At 44.7% G+C, this 17,482-nt stretch overlaps 1 protein-coding gene across 2 annotated transcripts in view; it reads right to left on the bottom strand.

Moving 5' to 3' along the window:
* The window catches only part of lrp8 (low density lipoprotein receptor-related protein 8, apolipoprotein e receptor), a 215,781-nt gene extending 199,263 nt beyond the window's left edge, over positions 1-16,518 (bottom strand). For both annotated transcript variants that reach the window (XM_069679388.1, XM_069679387.1), the window contains exons 1-2: positions 16,367-16,518; positions 15,303-15,428 (exon numbers count right to left, since the gene is read on the bottom strand). In XM_069679388.1, the coding sequence (XP_069535489.1) occupies positions 15,303-15,428; positions 16,367-16,433 (193 nt within the window). In that variant the 5' untranslated portion in view covers positions 16,434-16,518. The remainder of the gene's footprint in view (positions 1-15,302; positions 15,429-16,366) is intronic.
* Positions 16,519-17,482: the final 964 nt, after the last annotated feature.

Genomic DNA, 17,482 nt, shown 5'->3' with positions numbered 1-17,482 from the left:
GGATAATGTGGAGAAAATAATGACCCAAAGAAAGACCGAGCCTGTCAAGAAAAATAGAGTTTCTCATCCTTAATAGCGCTCAAACTCCACCATGAAAGCCTTTTGAAAAGTGATCCAACACATCAAAAGATAGTTCTTACTTCAAAAGACATGAAAAACACAGGTCAGGTAGGAATCGATCTCTCTGGAGAGAGCGTAGCATTAGTGAGCTACGGCCGCAGCTAAAAGCAAGAAACAGCCAGAAACTGTGCGAGACCGAACAAAGGAAGCTCACGATCACAGGGAGGAGCGTGTCAAAGGAAAGGTCAAAGCGCTCCTTCTTCACGATGCAACGTCAGCCAAGAATCTGATGCTAAAGTGCGTGTTGACTTCATGTTTGTGTGTGAGAGAAAGAGGAAGGAAGAGGCAGAGAGTGCAGGTGCATAATAAGTTTGTCCATCAGTGCGGTTATTTGCATGAGCCTGTTTATAGCCTCTTCCTCTTTCTTAAGCTCGCGTCTAAGCCGATGATCTTGCTGCTTCATTTAATCACACTAAACCTCTGAGACGCGTCCAAAACAAACAAACAATCAACAACAACAGGGGCAAGACGAGAAGCCTTCAGGATGCACTAGAAACTATATGGAAACACACGTTTATGTTGATGCAGAGACTACTTTAAAAAGCTGATAGAAACATGAGGATCTCTGCGGATGTGAGAGATGGAATGTGAATGAAAATTCCCGCACAGATTCTCTAACCCGGCAGGATAATGCAGATATTTCATGCAAGGTCACAGCGCTATTCATTATGCTCACACACACACACACACACACACACACACACACACACACACACACACACACAACCGATGGTCAATGCATCTTTTTAAGTGATTTCATGTGTGCATGTGTGCGACGGAGAGAGAAGGGGCCCCTTTGCCCCCATTGAGAAGGTGTCACCCTGCTTCCAAACATTCAAGCGCTGCCTCCAGTGACACATAATAGGCTGCGTGGGGGTGGAGGGTGGTCAGTGGTTAAACGCAGTGTGAACACATGCCAGAGAAGAAGAAAGAGACCTTGAACACTGAGAGGGACGGAGGACCGAGGAAGAAAAACATCTCTCCTTCACAACGGAACAAGACGGACGGATATAAAATCTGTCTCTCGCATCAGAAGCTGCTCGACCCTTTCACGCAGCGTAGCATCTTTAAACTGCCGGTTGAATCTTTTGCAAAGCTGCCAAACACATCAATACTTCCTGAGAGACTCCTCCAGCAACTACACTGCATCAGCTTTTAAATTTTTTACCTCAAACACCCCTCCAATAATCCCCGCAACGTAACTCCAAGAGGACGGACTGTTTATCAGCAGTGTCAGAGGATAATGCGGCCTCCCACCTCCGATTCCCCTCACCATTTCCTCACCCTTTAATCCCTCACCGCCCCTTTTTGTTGACACAGTGTCACTGCAAACCTCGCAAACCCCGCGGGTAAAAGTCTGACATTAGCATTGTGTGCATCCCCAAAAACATCAGCTCTGTTTGGGGGCGAGAGATTTTTCTGTCACGCCAGCCCCTTTTCCTGATAACTGGTATTACCGCGAACAAGCTATACCATCAAAGAGCGACTCCCTCCCTCCCTCGAACACCTCCTCACCCCAGCATCCTGCAACGAATGACAAGCGAAATCCCCTCAAGGTAAAAGAGCCGTTCTCAGGCTTAGGAGCGGGTAAGGCGTGTATGAAGGAGATATGTTGTGCGAGTGTGTAATCTACGTAAACAGCTCCATTCAAAAGGGAAGATGGAGGGAAGGGGACAAGAAGAGAGAGGGGGAGAGAGAGGGCAAAATAAGACAGGTGTACAGAAACATGGAAGAGAAAAATATAAATGTAAGAAAGCTTATATCCTTGTGTTGTCTTTTTTTGCTGATTTAATTAAGTTAGCTTCAAAGTGGTTCCTGCTCAGAGGTCAGCTGTAGTCTGGCCCAATCTGTCACATATTTTCTGGAGTTTCTGCTTAAAATGTTATCGATAAAAGCAATGAAATAGAAACAGTGTCCATCCAGCCATCCATTATCTATATCACTTATCCTGTTCAGAGTCGCGGGGGGCTGGAGCCAATCCCAGCTGTCATTGGGCGAGAGGCGGGGTACACCCTGAACCTATCGCCACTCAATCACAGGGCTGACACACAGAGACAGGCAACCTTTAACGCTCACACCTAAAGGCAAATTTAGAGTCACCAATGAACCTAACGAGCATGTCTGTGGACTGTGGGCGGTAGCAGGAGTACCCGGAGGGAACCCACGCATGCACGGGGAGAACATGCAAACTCCACACAGAAAGGCCCACTACATCCGAACTTGGATCCGAACCAGGAAGCCTCTAGCTGTGAGCCAACAGCGCTAACCACTGCACCACCGTGCAGCCTGAAATGTAATTTATGTGGTGTTATTTGCTTGGTGTAATAGTGTGAAATATTGTGACGAATGTGGAGCAGCATTTAAAAAGCGTAGGTTTACTTTGGTACTCACTGGACAGGCACCTTCAGCACCTGTAGCTTGCTTTAATCTGTTGTGGCACAACTGCAAACAACATGTAGAGATAGCCTCGGGCTGCGTTCAAGACAACTGGGAACTTGAGAACTTCCCAGTAGAAGTCGGGGGAGATGAAGCTGCTCCGATTTCACAAATAGGAACTCCGACTTTGAATGGCGTTCAAAGGAATTGTCGGAGGTCGGAAAAATGCTGCGACTTCACAGTTCTTTCCACTGTCCTCTCTCTCAATCAATAAAGGCCAAAAACTAAACTTAAAAACAACTTTAGTGTTGATGCACGCATAAAAAGTAAAAGGGGTTAAGAGGAAAAGTAAAAATTGAAGGATAGGCGTCTCACGGTGACACTTTGAACATCCTAACACAACACTATTAGAATGAATGGCTCCATTATAACTAATATAGATTTAATCAACTACTTAAGTAGCAGTAATTATTATTTATAACCATTATAACAAAGGTCAGCTTGTGCACGTCACATTTGCGTAGCCCGACAAAGCTCAGTCTGTTTTATCAGGATGTAATGTCAGAGACTGTATCGTGTTTTCTGCTGCCTCATAATGACTGAAACTTGAGTTCATACTTTCTGAGGCTATTTGACACTGCAGAGACTTTTTCCATCTGCTTCCCTCAGCAGGTGTTTTTAGCCAGAAAATCTCGTTTCACCTGCCTGAAAACAAACACAGGCGCACACACCAAATTCACCACAACTCCGACTCCTCGCTGGGTGGAAAATTTCCTGTTTTATTTGACAAGAGACGCCGGAGCAGGGTCGGATGTAATGAATCAAAGTGAACAAACCAACAGTTAGCTCTCCAAAGACCGAGAGGAGTGGGAGGAAAAATGGAAGACGGTACAGAAAGAGCAGAGCAACAGAGAGGAGAAAAATGAAAAAAAAGTAAAGTGTAAGGAAAGAAATGAAGCAGAACTGAGAGATCGCAGCTGGAGGAAGAGAAATGGAGGCAATATCAGAGAAGAGGCAGACGGAACAGCTCGACTTCCGTGTAGAAACTTCTCAGGAAAACTTTTGACACGCAGCACTCAGGGGTCCTATCTCGGTGTCAGTGCAGCAGCCTGGCATTAGCCGCCATGTTTTATTCATCAGCATTCTTAGCTGTCGTTTCATACGCCGCTCCCTGCCTGCGTACACCGGGCGACAGAGCGCAAGGTGAAAAACAGGATTACAGCGAATGTAAATAATAAAATGGAGGCACATGAAGATATATTCGGTTAATCTGAGCTGGGGATTAATGCCATGATACCCTGTCAGACACGGCTGGGTTTGGGGAGGAGGAGGGAGGAGGGTGAAAGGGGGGTAACATCACAACAACACAGGCATAAAAGAGACACACGAGAATGAGACATCGCACACACACACACACGTAGCGTTATCGGAGTTTGACTTTGAACAATAAGTGACTTTGCAGCAGAGCAGCGCCGGCGAACAACAAGGTAATCTGTGGGAAAGGGAAGAGCTAATTCTGACAGGAACGAGGGAGTGGTGCGGGGAGGGGTCTGCGCTCAGAAAGGAAGAGAGATAAAGAAAGCAACAAGAATTAACACTCCTGAAATAAACTTTTCAGACAGCTGAGCATCCACACTTTCCTTTAGTAGATTCAAACATTCTTCCCACCTGCACTTCCTCCAGCTAACTCCCCTCCTCTCCCCCCTTCTGTCTGCCGTTTGTCTCACCTCGATTCATTCCAGCCATCTATTACTTCTCTGTGTCGCTCACAAGGCAGTTGTGCTGCGTTCAGGGTCAGACGCATTGTTCCTCAGGTGAATGCAGAGCGTCTGTCAGCTGAACTCTCGCTGTTGTGTCGAGAGTTACAGGATGCGAGTGTAGGAGGGATATTCACTTTTCTTGAATAGGTAGACTCGACTTTTCTCATAAACTTCTGATTTACACAGACAGACCTCAGGAAATTGCTTTTTCACATAATCACTGAAGTATTCAGGGTTGGTCAACAGGAGTTTGTGCAAAGACGCTTTCTTTGTGTAACTAGCACTCATAAAAGAAGGTTTTAAATACAAATACTTTACTCGAACATTCATATATTTAACAAGTAAATCTGCATTAAGTCAGAGCAGCCGACACGCTGTAAATGCTGGGGTCGAAACAGTAACAGATTATCGCCTTTCTGGGAACCTATCCGCTGACATCGACGATAACACCTACAGTCTGTTTGATCCGAATCAAAGACCAAATTGTTACAAAGCTGCATTTTGCCTAAAGTTTGGTTTGCGTTCACACGGCAGCTTTTACCAGCAAAACCAAAGTTTTGATGAGCGAAAGAAACTGCTCTCTGATTGGTCAGAATTCCATGAAGTAAACAGAGAGAGAGAGAGAGAGCACACAACACGATTGCGGACTTATTGTCGGAGGTTTTCTTACTTTAAATCGACATCGTTGCACAGTTCGATCACTTCCACTCTCCATTAGCTTTCCTCCGTGTTCTTGTGTGTTTCGACAGCATTTGTGAGATTGTTTGGTCAGCACCTATTTTTAGGCGTCACCTCGTCGCTCCCCCACGTCTGTCCTCGACTCATCTTGCTGCCTGGCTGCATTTCTGTCTCTGCCAGTGTCAACATCCGTTAACAACCCACAATGCACCGTTTTTTGGTTTGCTTCCTGTATTTGCTCCTACTTTGAGTCCGATTATATTCTCACCTGAATCAAACCGGACCGTGGTTCATCTGGAGACGGACCTGACCTGTCTTTTCTGGTGGACCATGGTCCGCTGGTTTGGTCTGCACAATATTTGAGGATAGATATATTTCCCTCACTGGTTATTGTAACATCTCAAAGAGCAACTTGTAACATAAGATGGAGTTCATAGATGATGTCTGCGGCTAATCTTTAGATATCTGCACATAAATATGGATACATGTTTTTTACAAAGCTAAGTAAGAGCTGGATCGTTGTCAGCTGGTTCTGAGATTGTATTTCGGTCAATCATTTTAACTTGTTAACTTTGTCTGTCCTCCTTTTTGTGCTGTGAAGGTAGCATACATTATCAGACTGTTTTAGTTATAACAGCTGCCTGCTGGGTCTAAAAGTTACACATAACATGCGCGTGAAAGTAACCACTAAAACAAGCTGAATTAAGAAGAATTAATTAATAATGAGTTTTTTGAGCTGGTGCTCTCAGCTGGTGTGAGCTGTACTTTCTGCTGTCAGCAGAAGTCAGAAATTAACTTGGCGTGTGTCCAGTTCAATGACGGGAAAATTAGAGTTCTGCTTGTAGAAAACAGACTTTTAAACTGCTCTGCAATGAGTTTGGACTTTTGAGGTTACCATGCCAATTCATATTTAAGACATTTTAACCAGCGTCCTGTTTCATTAAGACTTGTTTATTCTTAACTCCCTAAAAAAAGTTGGGAGAAGAAGTATTGGAAGAACTGTGTTCTGCTGATAAATACGCTCTTATTTTGAAAGAACCAGCGAGGGGAGATGGACAGGAAAGAAAGGAAAATGCTGCCGTTTTTTTGTATTTAGGTGAAAGTAAAGGTCAACATTTTCTCTCATCATTGCTTTCCCGAACACACACACACTGCTCACTGTGCAGATTCTGACCCAATGAGACTCACTAATTGGATTAGAAGTGTGTAGATGGACAGTTTGGTCTCCTTTTCTCCCTCTCTCTCTCTCTCTCTCCCTCTCTCTCACTATCACACACTCACACACTGCTTCCTCCTTGTAGGTTTGCTGCATTTCTCACACCTGCCCTTCCTGTCAATACAAATACATGACTTTAAAAGCAGCTAGAAAAAGAGAGAGGGGTAACAGACGCTGATGGAGAAGGACAGGAAGCGAGCGAGAGGTGGAAAGATAGCAAAAAAAAAGCGAGCAAGATAGACACATACATGGTGCCAGAGTGAGCGAGACAGGGAGAGAGAGAGTAAACGCCTCGGGCCAGCACTGACCTCAGCTAAAATTACCCCGCTGCTGTTTTTGCACCGCTGCACCCAACACCTATTCAGCACAGCAGGTACTGTTAGCTTGTGGAGCATGATACACAGCCTGACAAAGGTGCTGCCCTGGAACATTTTGGGCTTGTCATCTGTCAGGTTAGCATCGCTGCATGTCTATTTAATTTTGTTTAATATTCAATCTTCAAGGGATACATCATGTCTGAGGCCGGGGCGGCCAGCTGGCAGCGGTACACTTTAATGTGTCAACAGAGCAACAGAGGGACAGCGGAGGCTAGCATGTTTAGCATATTCTAAAAGAAGAAATCTGATGTTTTATTCTTAAAAAGATGCTTTAATGTGAAGTAAGAACAAAAAAACATTAATAAAGGCTCTGTGTAGCTAATGAAACCAAGCTAGATTTATTTTTGATAGTTTTTTGGAAGATTTGCACATTTTTAGCCATTAGCCGCCATTTTTAATTGCTTAGGAGGCGGAGAAATTAGTCCATCATTAAAGGAGCAATTCGCCGCTGGAAAAAGCTGGTGTTCTCTGTAATTGATAGACGCAATAATATTTGAAATTGGTGCCACAGCTGTGGAGAAAGTTGTACAAACAGCTCATGGTTTCACCCATTCTACTTTCCTACAACTCCCAGGATGCATTGCGCCTCTCCCTCTGAAAGGAACGGCCCAGCGAGAGACGCTGGAGTGAAATACGACCGTGATCGCTGCAGGCGATGACTCAGAGCGGGACAGAATCAGAAATACGACGAGTATATACCAGTGGATCGTCTAAAAAATCGTCAGGTCTGCAGTCTACATTTCAAACCTGACCATTTTGAACGAGACATGACAACAGAGGTGGGCGTCATAGATTGAGAAAGTGTAGTTTAGCGAGCTCCCTGGCTGACTACGCAAAACGCGTCATCTGGCGGAGGTTTTCCAGGGCCCATTGGAGAAGCGGATAGCGTCCTCCAAAGGCACAGAGCGAAATTGCATTTTTTCCTACCATAATGGCATCAGCTCCCCATGATAGCATGATAGGACTGAGGTTGAAAATCGGTGAACTGGCCCTTTAAATATTTCATGTAATATTATAACTTCTGCACAAATCTGTCACATTTAGCGCCGTACAGCCACAGAGTTTAGCTTCAGGCTAACAGAAGCTCTTATCTCCTTTGATATTAGCCCCCCGCTGTCAGCCCCCAACAGTAAACTGTTAGCATGGAGCAATTATAAAAGGATCTATCAAGGACACGTGCGGGTGTTTGTGCCTCCGCCTTCATCACTTAAAAGCAGTGGCTTTAAAACTTTCTTTATGTCCTCACTGGAAGCATTAAAAACTTCAAGCTAACAAAAAGTAACACATTTGATTAATTATTTTCAGATAATTCTTCCCTTTACTCGCGAAATTCCCCCAAACTGCGTTTCCTTCGCAGCATGTGCGTCTTGTGGGAAGCATCAGCTGTTTGTGAAACGCTTCTCCTCGAACACCGAGCCAAACAGATGACACACACAGACATACTCGCATGCACAGACACACACACACACACACAGATAGAGTCTCCAGAGTGCTTCAGTAGTGAGAGAGCACAGCAGTGGGTTTCTTTCTCTGGAGACTACAGCACTGCAGCTGCGAGCACACACACGCTGACACATGCGCGCACACACACACACACACACACAACACTAGTCCGATACAGAAGTGTAAATGATGGAGAGGGGTGTCGTCATGTGAATATGTGTGTGTGTGTGGTTGTTAGTGAACATAAGTGTGTATGTGTGTGTGTGTGTGTGTGGTTGTGTGCGTGTGTTTGATGGATATATACCGTCAGTGTTAAACTTCTCAGCTGTGTGTGTGTGTGTGTCTGTTTAAGCATGTGTGTATTTGTCCTTTCAGCACCAGCGTGTCTCTTGTTTTATATTCTGTACGAGTCCCCCCCCCCCCTCTCCGATCCTACAACACACTCATTGTGTGTGTATGTGTGTGTGCGTTTGTGTGTAATTGATTAAGCTACTGGTCCTTATGACCTCACACTCCCATTAAAAGTCTGACCCCAGCTGTGCTGCAGCGAGCAGTGTGTGTGTGTGTGTGTGTGTGCGTGTGTGAGTGTGAGTGTGAGTGTGAGTGTGAGTGTGAGTGTGTGTGTGTGTGTGTGTGTGTGTGTGTGTGTGTGTGTGTGTGTCAGCAGGTGACCAAAATGTGTTTTTTTGTGAGCCGTTCAGTATAATGTCCTTTATGCCTCAGGCGCTTCTCTGCAGTCTCTTATTACAGTGTCTTGTGTGTGTGTGTATGTGTGTGTGTCTGTGTGTGTGTGAGAGAGAGAGAGACAGAGAGAGAGCCTGGCCACACACACACGCACACACACACACACACACACACACACACACACACACACACATACACACACACAGCAGTGGCGTGAAATGTGTTGTGATGTCTCCTCTATGGGAAGCTGGTCTCACACTGCAGAAAAGACGCTCCCCTTCTCAGACCTGCACAGACTCATTGTCCTGCTGTTACACACAAACACACACACACTGAACTATACAAGAACTTTCTTCCCACCATCATGTATTCCCTTTCTACTTTCTACTATCTTCACATGTTGTGTTAGCAGTGTGTAGGTCATCACTAGGGCATCAAATTAATATCATTGTCCTTATCGTTTAATCTAAAAGTTATTCTCACAATGAAACGTTCATTTTTTTAGTAAAAAAACTGGGGAAAAAAGCTCATCACAATTCCCAAGAGCTCACTGCAACCGTCTAAAACCCAAAGACTCTTCTTTCACTGTCTTTACTGTCAGTGAATCGTCGCAGCGTCATATTGAAGATGCTGGAAGCAGCAAATGTTTGACATATTTGCTTCTAAGTTGACTGAAATGATTCATCCATTATCAACAGAGTGAATATTTTCTTTCCATTGAGTCATTAATTGATTAATCATCACAGATGTAATTACAAGTATCCATAAGAGGACTGTGGCGGTACTAAATTCCCCCAGACGGTAAAACATCACCGACATGAGTGAACACAGCATGAGCGGTGGACACGCTAGTTCAGTATCACTACTGAGTTCATATCCTTATTTGATGAAATGAAGTTGTTGTAGCAGCTAAACTAGCATGTCATGAGTCTGCACACGGGCTTGTCTGCACCGATTAGATGCGCAGAGGGATGAAACAGCAGTGCTCAAGCCAGTATGAGTTTACTGCCTCTCTTTAGATTTTAATGCAGCAGAAATGCTGGACGTGTACCTAGCAACATCACTGGGTCTATATTTAACAAGACTAGGTCAAAACCTCGTATGTGGCTGACCGTGCTCTTATGTAGACAAGGTCTGTTACGAGGTCAGTCCTTATGAGGCCGATGACAAGGTGGTTGAAGCAGGTGCACGCTGCGGACGTAGGTGAGGACAGCGATCGAGCAGCGGAGGAGGAGCCCCGCCTACTCCCTAAACAAAGTATTCAGAGCCGTATAGAGAGTCGCGTCAGTGGAGGTCCAATATGCTCCGTGATCCGCCATTGCGATGTTGCAACTCTCTCTCTGTACGGCTCTGAAAGTACCGTCAGTCAGTCAGTTACTCAGTCACATACAGACCCGTGTGTAGGGCTGACCCCGGTCACATAACCGCGGTATTGTGGCCATGCGGTTACCATGACTGCCCTAGTCCAAAAGATGAACTTCCACGGTGACGCCTTCATATCGCTCATTTTATCCAACAAAAAATCAAAAGACGATGACATCAATGAAGGAAAGCAGTAACACCTCACACTGAGAAGATTTAACCAGCACATATCTGGCAGCTTTACGTGATGAATGTCTTAAACATGTAATGGCAACACATCTTTCATTGATTAATTGATTACACATTGCACCACAACGACTGATTAGTGGTTCTTTGTTTGTTAATGAAACCTCACAGACAGTGTTTTCACAGTGCACTGAGACCAAGGCCGTTTGGAGGAGAGACTGTACAGCCATGTGAGAGAGGCAGAACAATTGAGAGCGAACATGAGGTCCAGATATGAGATGATTTTACAGTGGCACTCTGGATTAGGCGTGTTTAAATCCACTTAAATCCGCTGTACCAACGATAAGGCCTCTTTACTGTATATTCCAGCCCATATATAGGTCACACAGAGCCGCCGCCGCGCAGAGGTGGAGAGCTGCGTACACATGTGCTGGAGTGTTGTGTTCACTACAAAGAAAGCACACGCATGCACAAAAAACCTCACCATCACCACCATCATCACCACTTTACCGTCTCCCAGGGCAACAAGAGCGGAATCTACCAAGAGGCATGTTGAGTACGAAGCAGAGGAGAGAGGGGAGGAGGAGGAGGAGGAGGAGGAAGAAAGAGGAAGGGAGAGTCAGAGCACAAAAGATAACCTGATCTACAAAGACTTCTCTGAAACAATCTGGGCAGGGAATCGCGATACAGTTCAGGTCTTCATGGACGGATATATCAAGCAGAGCAGAGACAACAGCCGGTTAGTCTGCAGTTTCTTCGCCTGCATGTGACCCCAAAGGTTTGAGCTGCAGGTGAAGACGTCTTCTGTAAAGAGTAAAACAAAACTGAGGGGTACCAGAGTGCAAGTGAACTCCTGTTACCCTCCAAAGATGAAGAAATGCTCGCCAAATATGGTAACGTGACATCATTATATGGACATTTCCAGCAGCTCGGCTTGCAGCTCCGTCACTGTGTCCTCCGAAAAGCTTTGGAGAAATTTACCTTAAACGTGTTTTTACTGGTTTTATAGATTTGATCGTTTTGAAGAGGACGAGACCTCTGCGAATTATTCAGCTCCAGTTAAGAACCTTTTGAACAATGAACACTGAAGGAAGCCAAAAATAAGCCGCATTGCTAGAAAGAAGCTGAGCTAATGTAAGCAGCAGCTCAACTCAACTGTGTCTGTTGTAAAGCGTCAGAGAGACACAAGTTTACTGCTTTATTAAGTGGTTTCATCAGTTTTAATTACAGGGTCAATTCTCTGCCTCACTGCTCCTGGCAAAAACCTTGTAATGGATGAACACTGAAAGAAATCCGAACGCTGTTCATGTTTGCAACCCTTAAGAAGATGTGAGATCAAGACGCAACTGTACAGAGACGATGAGAAACCTTGATACTGTCATTATCATGTATGCTGTGCTGTGATTAACCAGGTTTCTTGTGTTCCATGTCAACAACATAAACTGGATAAGATCAAAACCAATATAAGCTTCAGCCTGCACTCTGAGGGACAAATGACAGCCAAGGGAGTGTAACGGGGAATCTACACAGGCAACGTATTTGCAGCGTATTTTTGAAACGCGTGTGCCGAGACAGAAACGCTCCAATGTTATTCAACGCTGTAATCTCTTATGGAGGAATCGCAACTACCATTGGCTATCTTTGAGACTCATCTTTGCTGTAGTTGCAGCCGGTGTAGATTGCAAAACAGATGCTGCCTCGACGCTTACATGTCGCACGCGTTCGTCTGACGCTACAGCGTCGGTGTAGATTCCCAGTAAGACGTATCCAATCAGGTGTTGGAAGGATGCTTAGCAAATGAGATTTGGTGCACGGCCTACTTTAAATGACACCTGTTCAGACCTATTTAGCTTTGCCACACCACCATGTTAGCTTTGGCTAACCTTACCTTCTTTTTCCTCTACCCCCAAAATCTCCTCCAATTTTCCCTCCAATTTTTCTGTGTCCTGTTCCTCTCAATCAAATGTGTCCCATCTTCCCTCCTCCTCCTCCTCCTCCTCCTCCTGCTGCTCTCCGCTGAGCTCTGCTGGTGATATTGGGTTTTGAGGAGGGGGGGGGGGGGCACGGTGGCAGTGCTGGCATCTGTTCGAAGGGCTGGCACACTGCCAGCCACTGAGCATAGCTCCGGCAACCAGAGTCACGCTGTTGGATTTATCTCCAACCAACCTGTCAGCTGATGCTCTTTGTGGGCGTAAGACGAGTGGGCACAGCCTCTTTGGCACTCGCTCTGCCGAGGGTGCCCACGGGAGATTTAAAAATGGGGGGGAAGAGTGAGAGGGCCTCTTGTGGGTGCTACAATTCTGAAAAAAGTGAGGAAGCTTTTTAGAAAGAAGCACCCCAACTTCCAACATAGGCTGAGGGCTGAGGCACTCAAAGAACAGAGAGTGTGGAAGGGAAAGAGAAAGGTATGGATGTAGCAAATAGGAGTATAAGGCACAGCGAGAGGGGAGAGGTAGATAAAAGGTGGGAGTGTGAGCAGGGGGAAAGATCGAGAGAGTGACAGAGAAGCCCAAGAGGAAAGAGTAACTGCAACTGAAGCTCACGGAGTATCTAACATAAAGAGAGGAGAGAGAAGCAGAGCACATTTCTTCCACAGACAAAGTGGCTCAGTTAAAAGAACAGTCTATCACCTTGTGGCTTAAGTGCCATTTCGCATTCTCTTTGAGCAACGCTGATACCAAACAACAAAGTAAACCACACCTGCTGCAGGGAAGGAGAGCTCATTAAAATCTAATTCTGCTTCCATAAAGTACGCGCGCTAAATGTCTTCTAATCCAATCAGTCCGCGCTGCAGACAACGAGACGTGTAATGTGACGGCGTCCACACAGGGAACTCCCAGGATATTCAGTGGCCACATCCCGGTAGGTGGACGAGACGAGGGAATCATGTTTCCTTGAACCTGAGATAAGCAATGAATCAATTGGCCACTAATATGACAATAAAAGGAATTAGTACCATGACGAGAGATGATTTCATGGTTGGTTGTTCGAGTGAATTTCTTACTGAGAAGAGAGTTATATCACAAACTACGGGGTCTTCGTCACACTCCTGAACAGCATACACAATATCAGATTGTGTATCTAAAACTCCAATTCCAAACCACCTCCCTTCAGAGTCATGAGTTTGGTTTGCACGCCTCCAAGTTAAGCAACAAATCAATTGACTGCTCGTCTAACCAATCAAACGATTACCCGGCTGGATGTCTGTGCGATTTCCAGAATAGCAGAGTCAGTCAAATCGCGTACTATCGGTAATACAGCTGCAGAATACAATATTTGATTGTGTAATATTGCATATGCATGTCTGTATTTGAATCTCAATTTAAACCACCTGTCTACAGAATCAGGGGTTTGGTTAAGCAACAAATCAATCGACCGCTCGTGTCACCAATCAATCAATTAGTACCATGACAAATTTAAAAGTGATGATTACTCTGCTGGATGTCCGTGCGACTTCCTGAACAGCAGAGCCGGTTGAAACGCATCCTATCGGTATTTTTTCACACATTCCTAAACAAAAGAATACAACATTTGATTGTGCAATATTGCACTCCTGCATGTCAACCTCCAATTCCAAACAATCTGCTGACAGAGTCATGGCTTGGGTTTGCCCGTCCCGAAGTTAAGCAACAAATCAATTGACCGCTAATATAACCATTCAAGCAATTAGTACCATGACAAATGAATAAGCTGTGATTACTCGGCTGGTTGTCCGTGCGATTTTCTGACTGGAGCAGAGTCATTGGAATCTAATGCCATCGGTCTCTTTTACACATTCCCGAAGCGTAGACGTGGATTTCCGTATTTGAGACTTCATTTACGAACCAGCTGCCTTCCAAATAAAGATAAGAGAAGAAAAGATAATCCTTAAGATAAGTAAAGAAGTACTGCACATGTTGAGAAGTGATACTGCACATTAATGAATAACCCAATTATTGGTTTCATTTGCTCGTCCCAAAGATCAGCTGGCTGCTGATGTATCCATTCAAGCATTCAGGACCATGACACATTTTTAAGTGATTATTACTCAACTGGATGTCCGTGCAATTTCCTAAGTTGAACACAGTCAGGTTAATCCCATAATGCTGATCCTTTTCACACACTTCCCGTACAACATAACACAATATCTGATGGTAAGATATGCACTTCATGAGTTTGGTTTCCTTGTCCCAAAGATAAGCAATGAATCAACTGGCTACTAGTGTAACCATACAAGCGATTAGTACCATGACCAGTGATTATTACTCGACTGGTTGTCCGTGCAATTTCCCAAACAGCAGATCCAGTTGAACGGCACACTACAGCGTCTGTTTCTCACACTCCTTAAGAACTGAATAAAATATTTGATTGCAAATTATTTTATTTCTGCTTCAAATAACAAAACACCTGCCTACAGAAAAGCAGCCAGTTTTTGATGAGCCAAACCTTTTTGCATTAGAGCATGCTGCATCGCTCAGCGGGGAGACGTCCTGACACAAAACAGTCCGTTTATAATCTCACTATTTCAGATACGACTCAGTCTGTGAGGCCATCATGCATCCAAAGTGTTAACAGACATAACAGCAGACAGGGAGGACTGTCTCCGTGATAACAGCATGACTTTATCTCCACAGCCACGCCATGATAAGAGTAATAATGATAATATTTTCTCCCTGCTCTGACCCAGCTCTGTCTGCGTCAGACGTTTGTGAGGAAGTGATATTAGTAAGAAGTGAGTGAAAATTCCTGCTGCCATGTGACCCGACCATTGATCCGGGATCAGCAGTTCCTGCACGGACGTCTGCAGAATAACAACGGAGGGGAAGATTCCAGAGGGGCCCCAAGCAAAGTGATAAGAAGCTTATTCTCAGTATACCTTCATTCATTCAAAAGCTGCAACATTTAATCAGCTGTCTACAGCCTGCTGCCATTCACTGATTTGCGAGCTCGTATCAAACAGCAGAATGCATAATCTCAGCGCTCTGACGCCGAATGTGTGTCAACATAGAGATCCTTCACATGAAAGTATTTGGGAGTTCTTTGTAACATGCTCCTTGGCAGGTGTATTCAAGGCATCGTTATGTTTAACCGCCAATCTAACAAGAGTCTGGGGCTACTTACGACAGTTCTCCTCATCGCTGCTGTCGGAGCAATCATCATCATCATCACATCTCCACAGGGTCGGGATGCACCGTCCGTTCTTGCACTGGAACTGCCCCGTTTCACACTCCGACTCCGTATGAGTTCCTGCGTTGTCAGATGAAGTAACACAACTTGTCATTCACTTGTTTAAGAGTCATAATGTTTATATTGAACAGATAGAGATATTAGAGAAAGAGAAAATGCATTTAAGGAATAAAATAAAGTCACTTTAAGTGGGGAAATTAAAGTCATTTACAGTAAAGATGCAGTCAGCACTTTATCAATACCAGCCTGTGGCAAAAGAGCTCCACTCCCAGCTGTTTACATGCTGGGCTTCCTCAGTTTTGGAGGTGAACTGGTGTATACCAGCAATCTATTTCTAAAAAGTCCAATAGATTTAATCCATGGCTTTCCTATAATAAAGCAGGTAGAATTCTGACCTAAACACAGAGGGTTGTAAACAGCTATAACAGCTCTACATACTCCATTCCTGTAGAAAGGCTCCCTCCAATAAATGCCTAATTGTATTTTGTAATTGCTTTTCTTAAAGCTAACATGGTTGACACTTTCATATGCCTACGATAGGCTTGTTTGTCTGTGTAATAAAACCAATAGGCTTTGGTGTGAGCGTGACTGTCCAACACCAGTGTCCTGTTGGCATTTAAACACAAAGATCTGTTCATGCAAATCTACTTGAGCGTTTTTAGACTGCAGCTGTAACAATACAAAACGCAGGTCCATCGCAGGCTGCACTTTGCGATCACAACACCACAGAGAGACTGGCTCTCTCTGTATCATCAGCCTACTGCATTTAGACACGTGTTTGGTTGTACGGATCTTTTCTTCCGTGTAATGTCACCGGTGTTTGCAATGTCTGCGCGTGGAAATGTGGCGATCCAGGTGTGATCCATATCATGGCATAAGAAGACGTAGACTGCATTAAGAGACAAGCCGTTTCTGATGAGGCAACGATCCCCCCAAAAGCGCTGCTTGTGTCCGTGATGCGATGCAAATTCACCTCCTCGCGGAGGCAAGTGACTTACCTTTAGCGCAGTGGAGCTCCATGAGTAACAAATGCAATAGCACGAGCTTTCCGACTTCAGTCCACATCTTTAGATCCTGGGTGGTGTAAGTGAAAAACCAGTGAAGGATCCCCAGCCTCTCTTTCACTCTCGCTGTGTGTTCCTCTCTGTGCCTCTGCTCCTGCGCGTGTGAGAGTGTGTGAGCAGCCTCGCGCTCTCCTTTCCCCTCCTCTGCCTCGGCTGCAGTTTGAATCAGTGACGCTTTGTGGGCGGGATAGCTGGGGATAGTGCCCGCGGTTAATGTAGTAGGTTTAGAAACTACATTAACACACTGTTGTTAAACAGGAAAGTCATATCTACATACGCAGACTGCTGAGTCACCTAACGCAGGCTGCCTGCCAAACGTTTTATAGTATTTGAGACTATCAATGACATGTATGTGTGTTTTATGAAATACTCGCTTAAATGATCGTCATATTACACGTGGCCAATCACAGACTGTAAGTAGGAAATGGAAGTTGAATTTTGCTTTCAAAAGTGAAACAATTGAAGTACCATACATCCGCATTATCTCTATCGGCCAGCAGGGGGCGACTCTCTTGGTTTAAAAAAGAAGCTGGATTTAATCCAGATGTGAAAATAACCCTTTCTCTTATTTGTTTTATTACCTCATTAAACATTTTCAGAATGACTTTATAATCTCAATGGCTAGTTTCAAGTCCTTCTCATTACAGCATGTTCATTTAGTAAATTAAGGTCACATTTACTGTGATAAGTGTATGCTTAAAGGGGCCGTATCTTTTAAATGGATCTTCTCATATGTTGCATGGGTTTCACATTTTCTGGTGTTTATTGTTCACAGTGAAAAAGTGAAAACTGCATAATTCCGTGTTTTTCCAGAATTACATTTTTAAAAAGGTCGCCTCTGAAATGGGCCGTTCAGAACAGCTGCAGGTTTCTCCGTGGAACCTTGCTTTTGCTGAAATCGACCAATCGTCATTCACCGTCATTCACCCCAGGCTGCCTTCTTACACTAGCTTGTAGTCATGTCGTTGTCAGGATTTCAACTTACCACCTTCTGGCGATTCTGGCTCGTACATATAAGGCAGAATACACCGATCCTAGTTCAGCTATGTG

Source organism: Semicossyphus pulcher, unplaced genomic scaffold (genome assembly GCF_022749685.1).
Source record: "Semicossyphus pulcher isolate SPU_LCO1_2020_fin unplaced genomic scaffold, fSemPul1.0.p SCAF_4, whole genome shotgun sequence".
Taxonomy (NCBI): Eukaryota; Metazoa; Chordata; class Actinopteri; order Labriformes; family Labridae; genus Semicossyphus; species Semicossyphus pulcher.
Note: the sequence above shows the minus strand (reverse complement) of the source record. Positions and strands in the feature narration are given on the sequence as shown.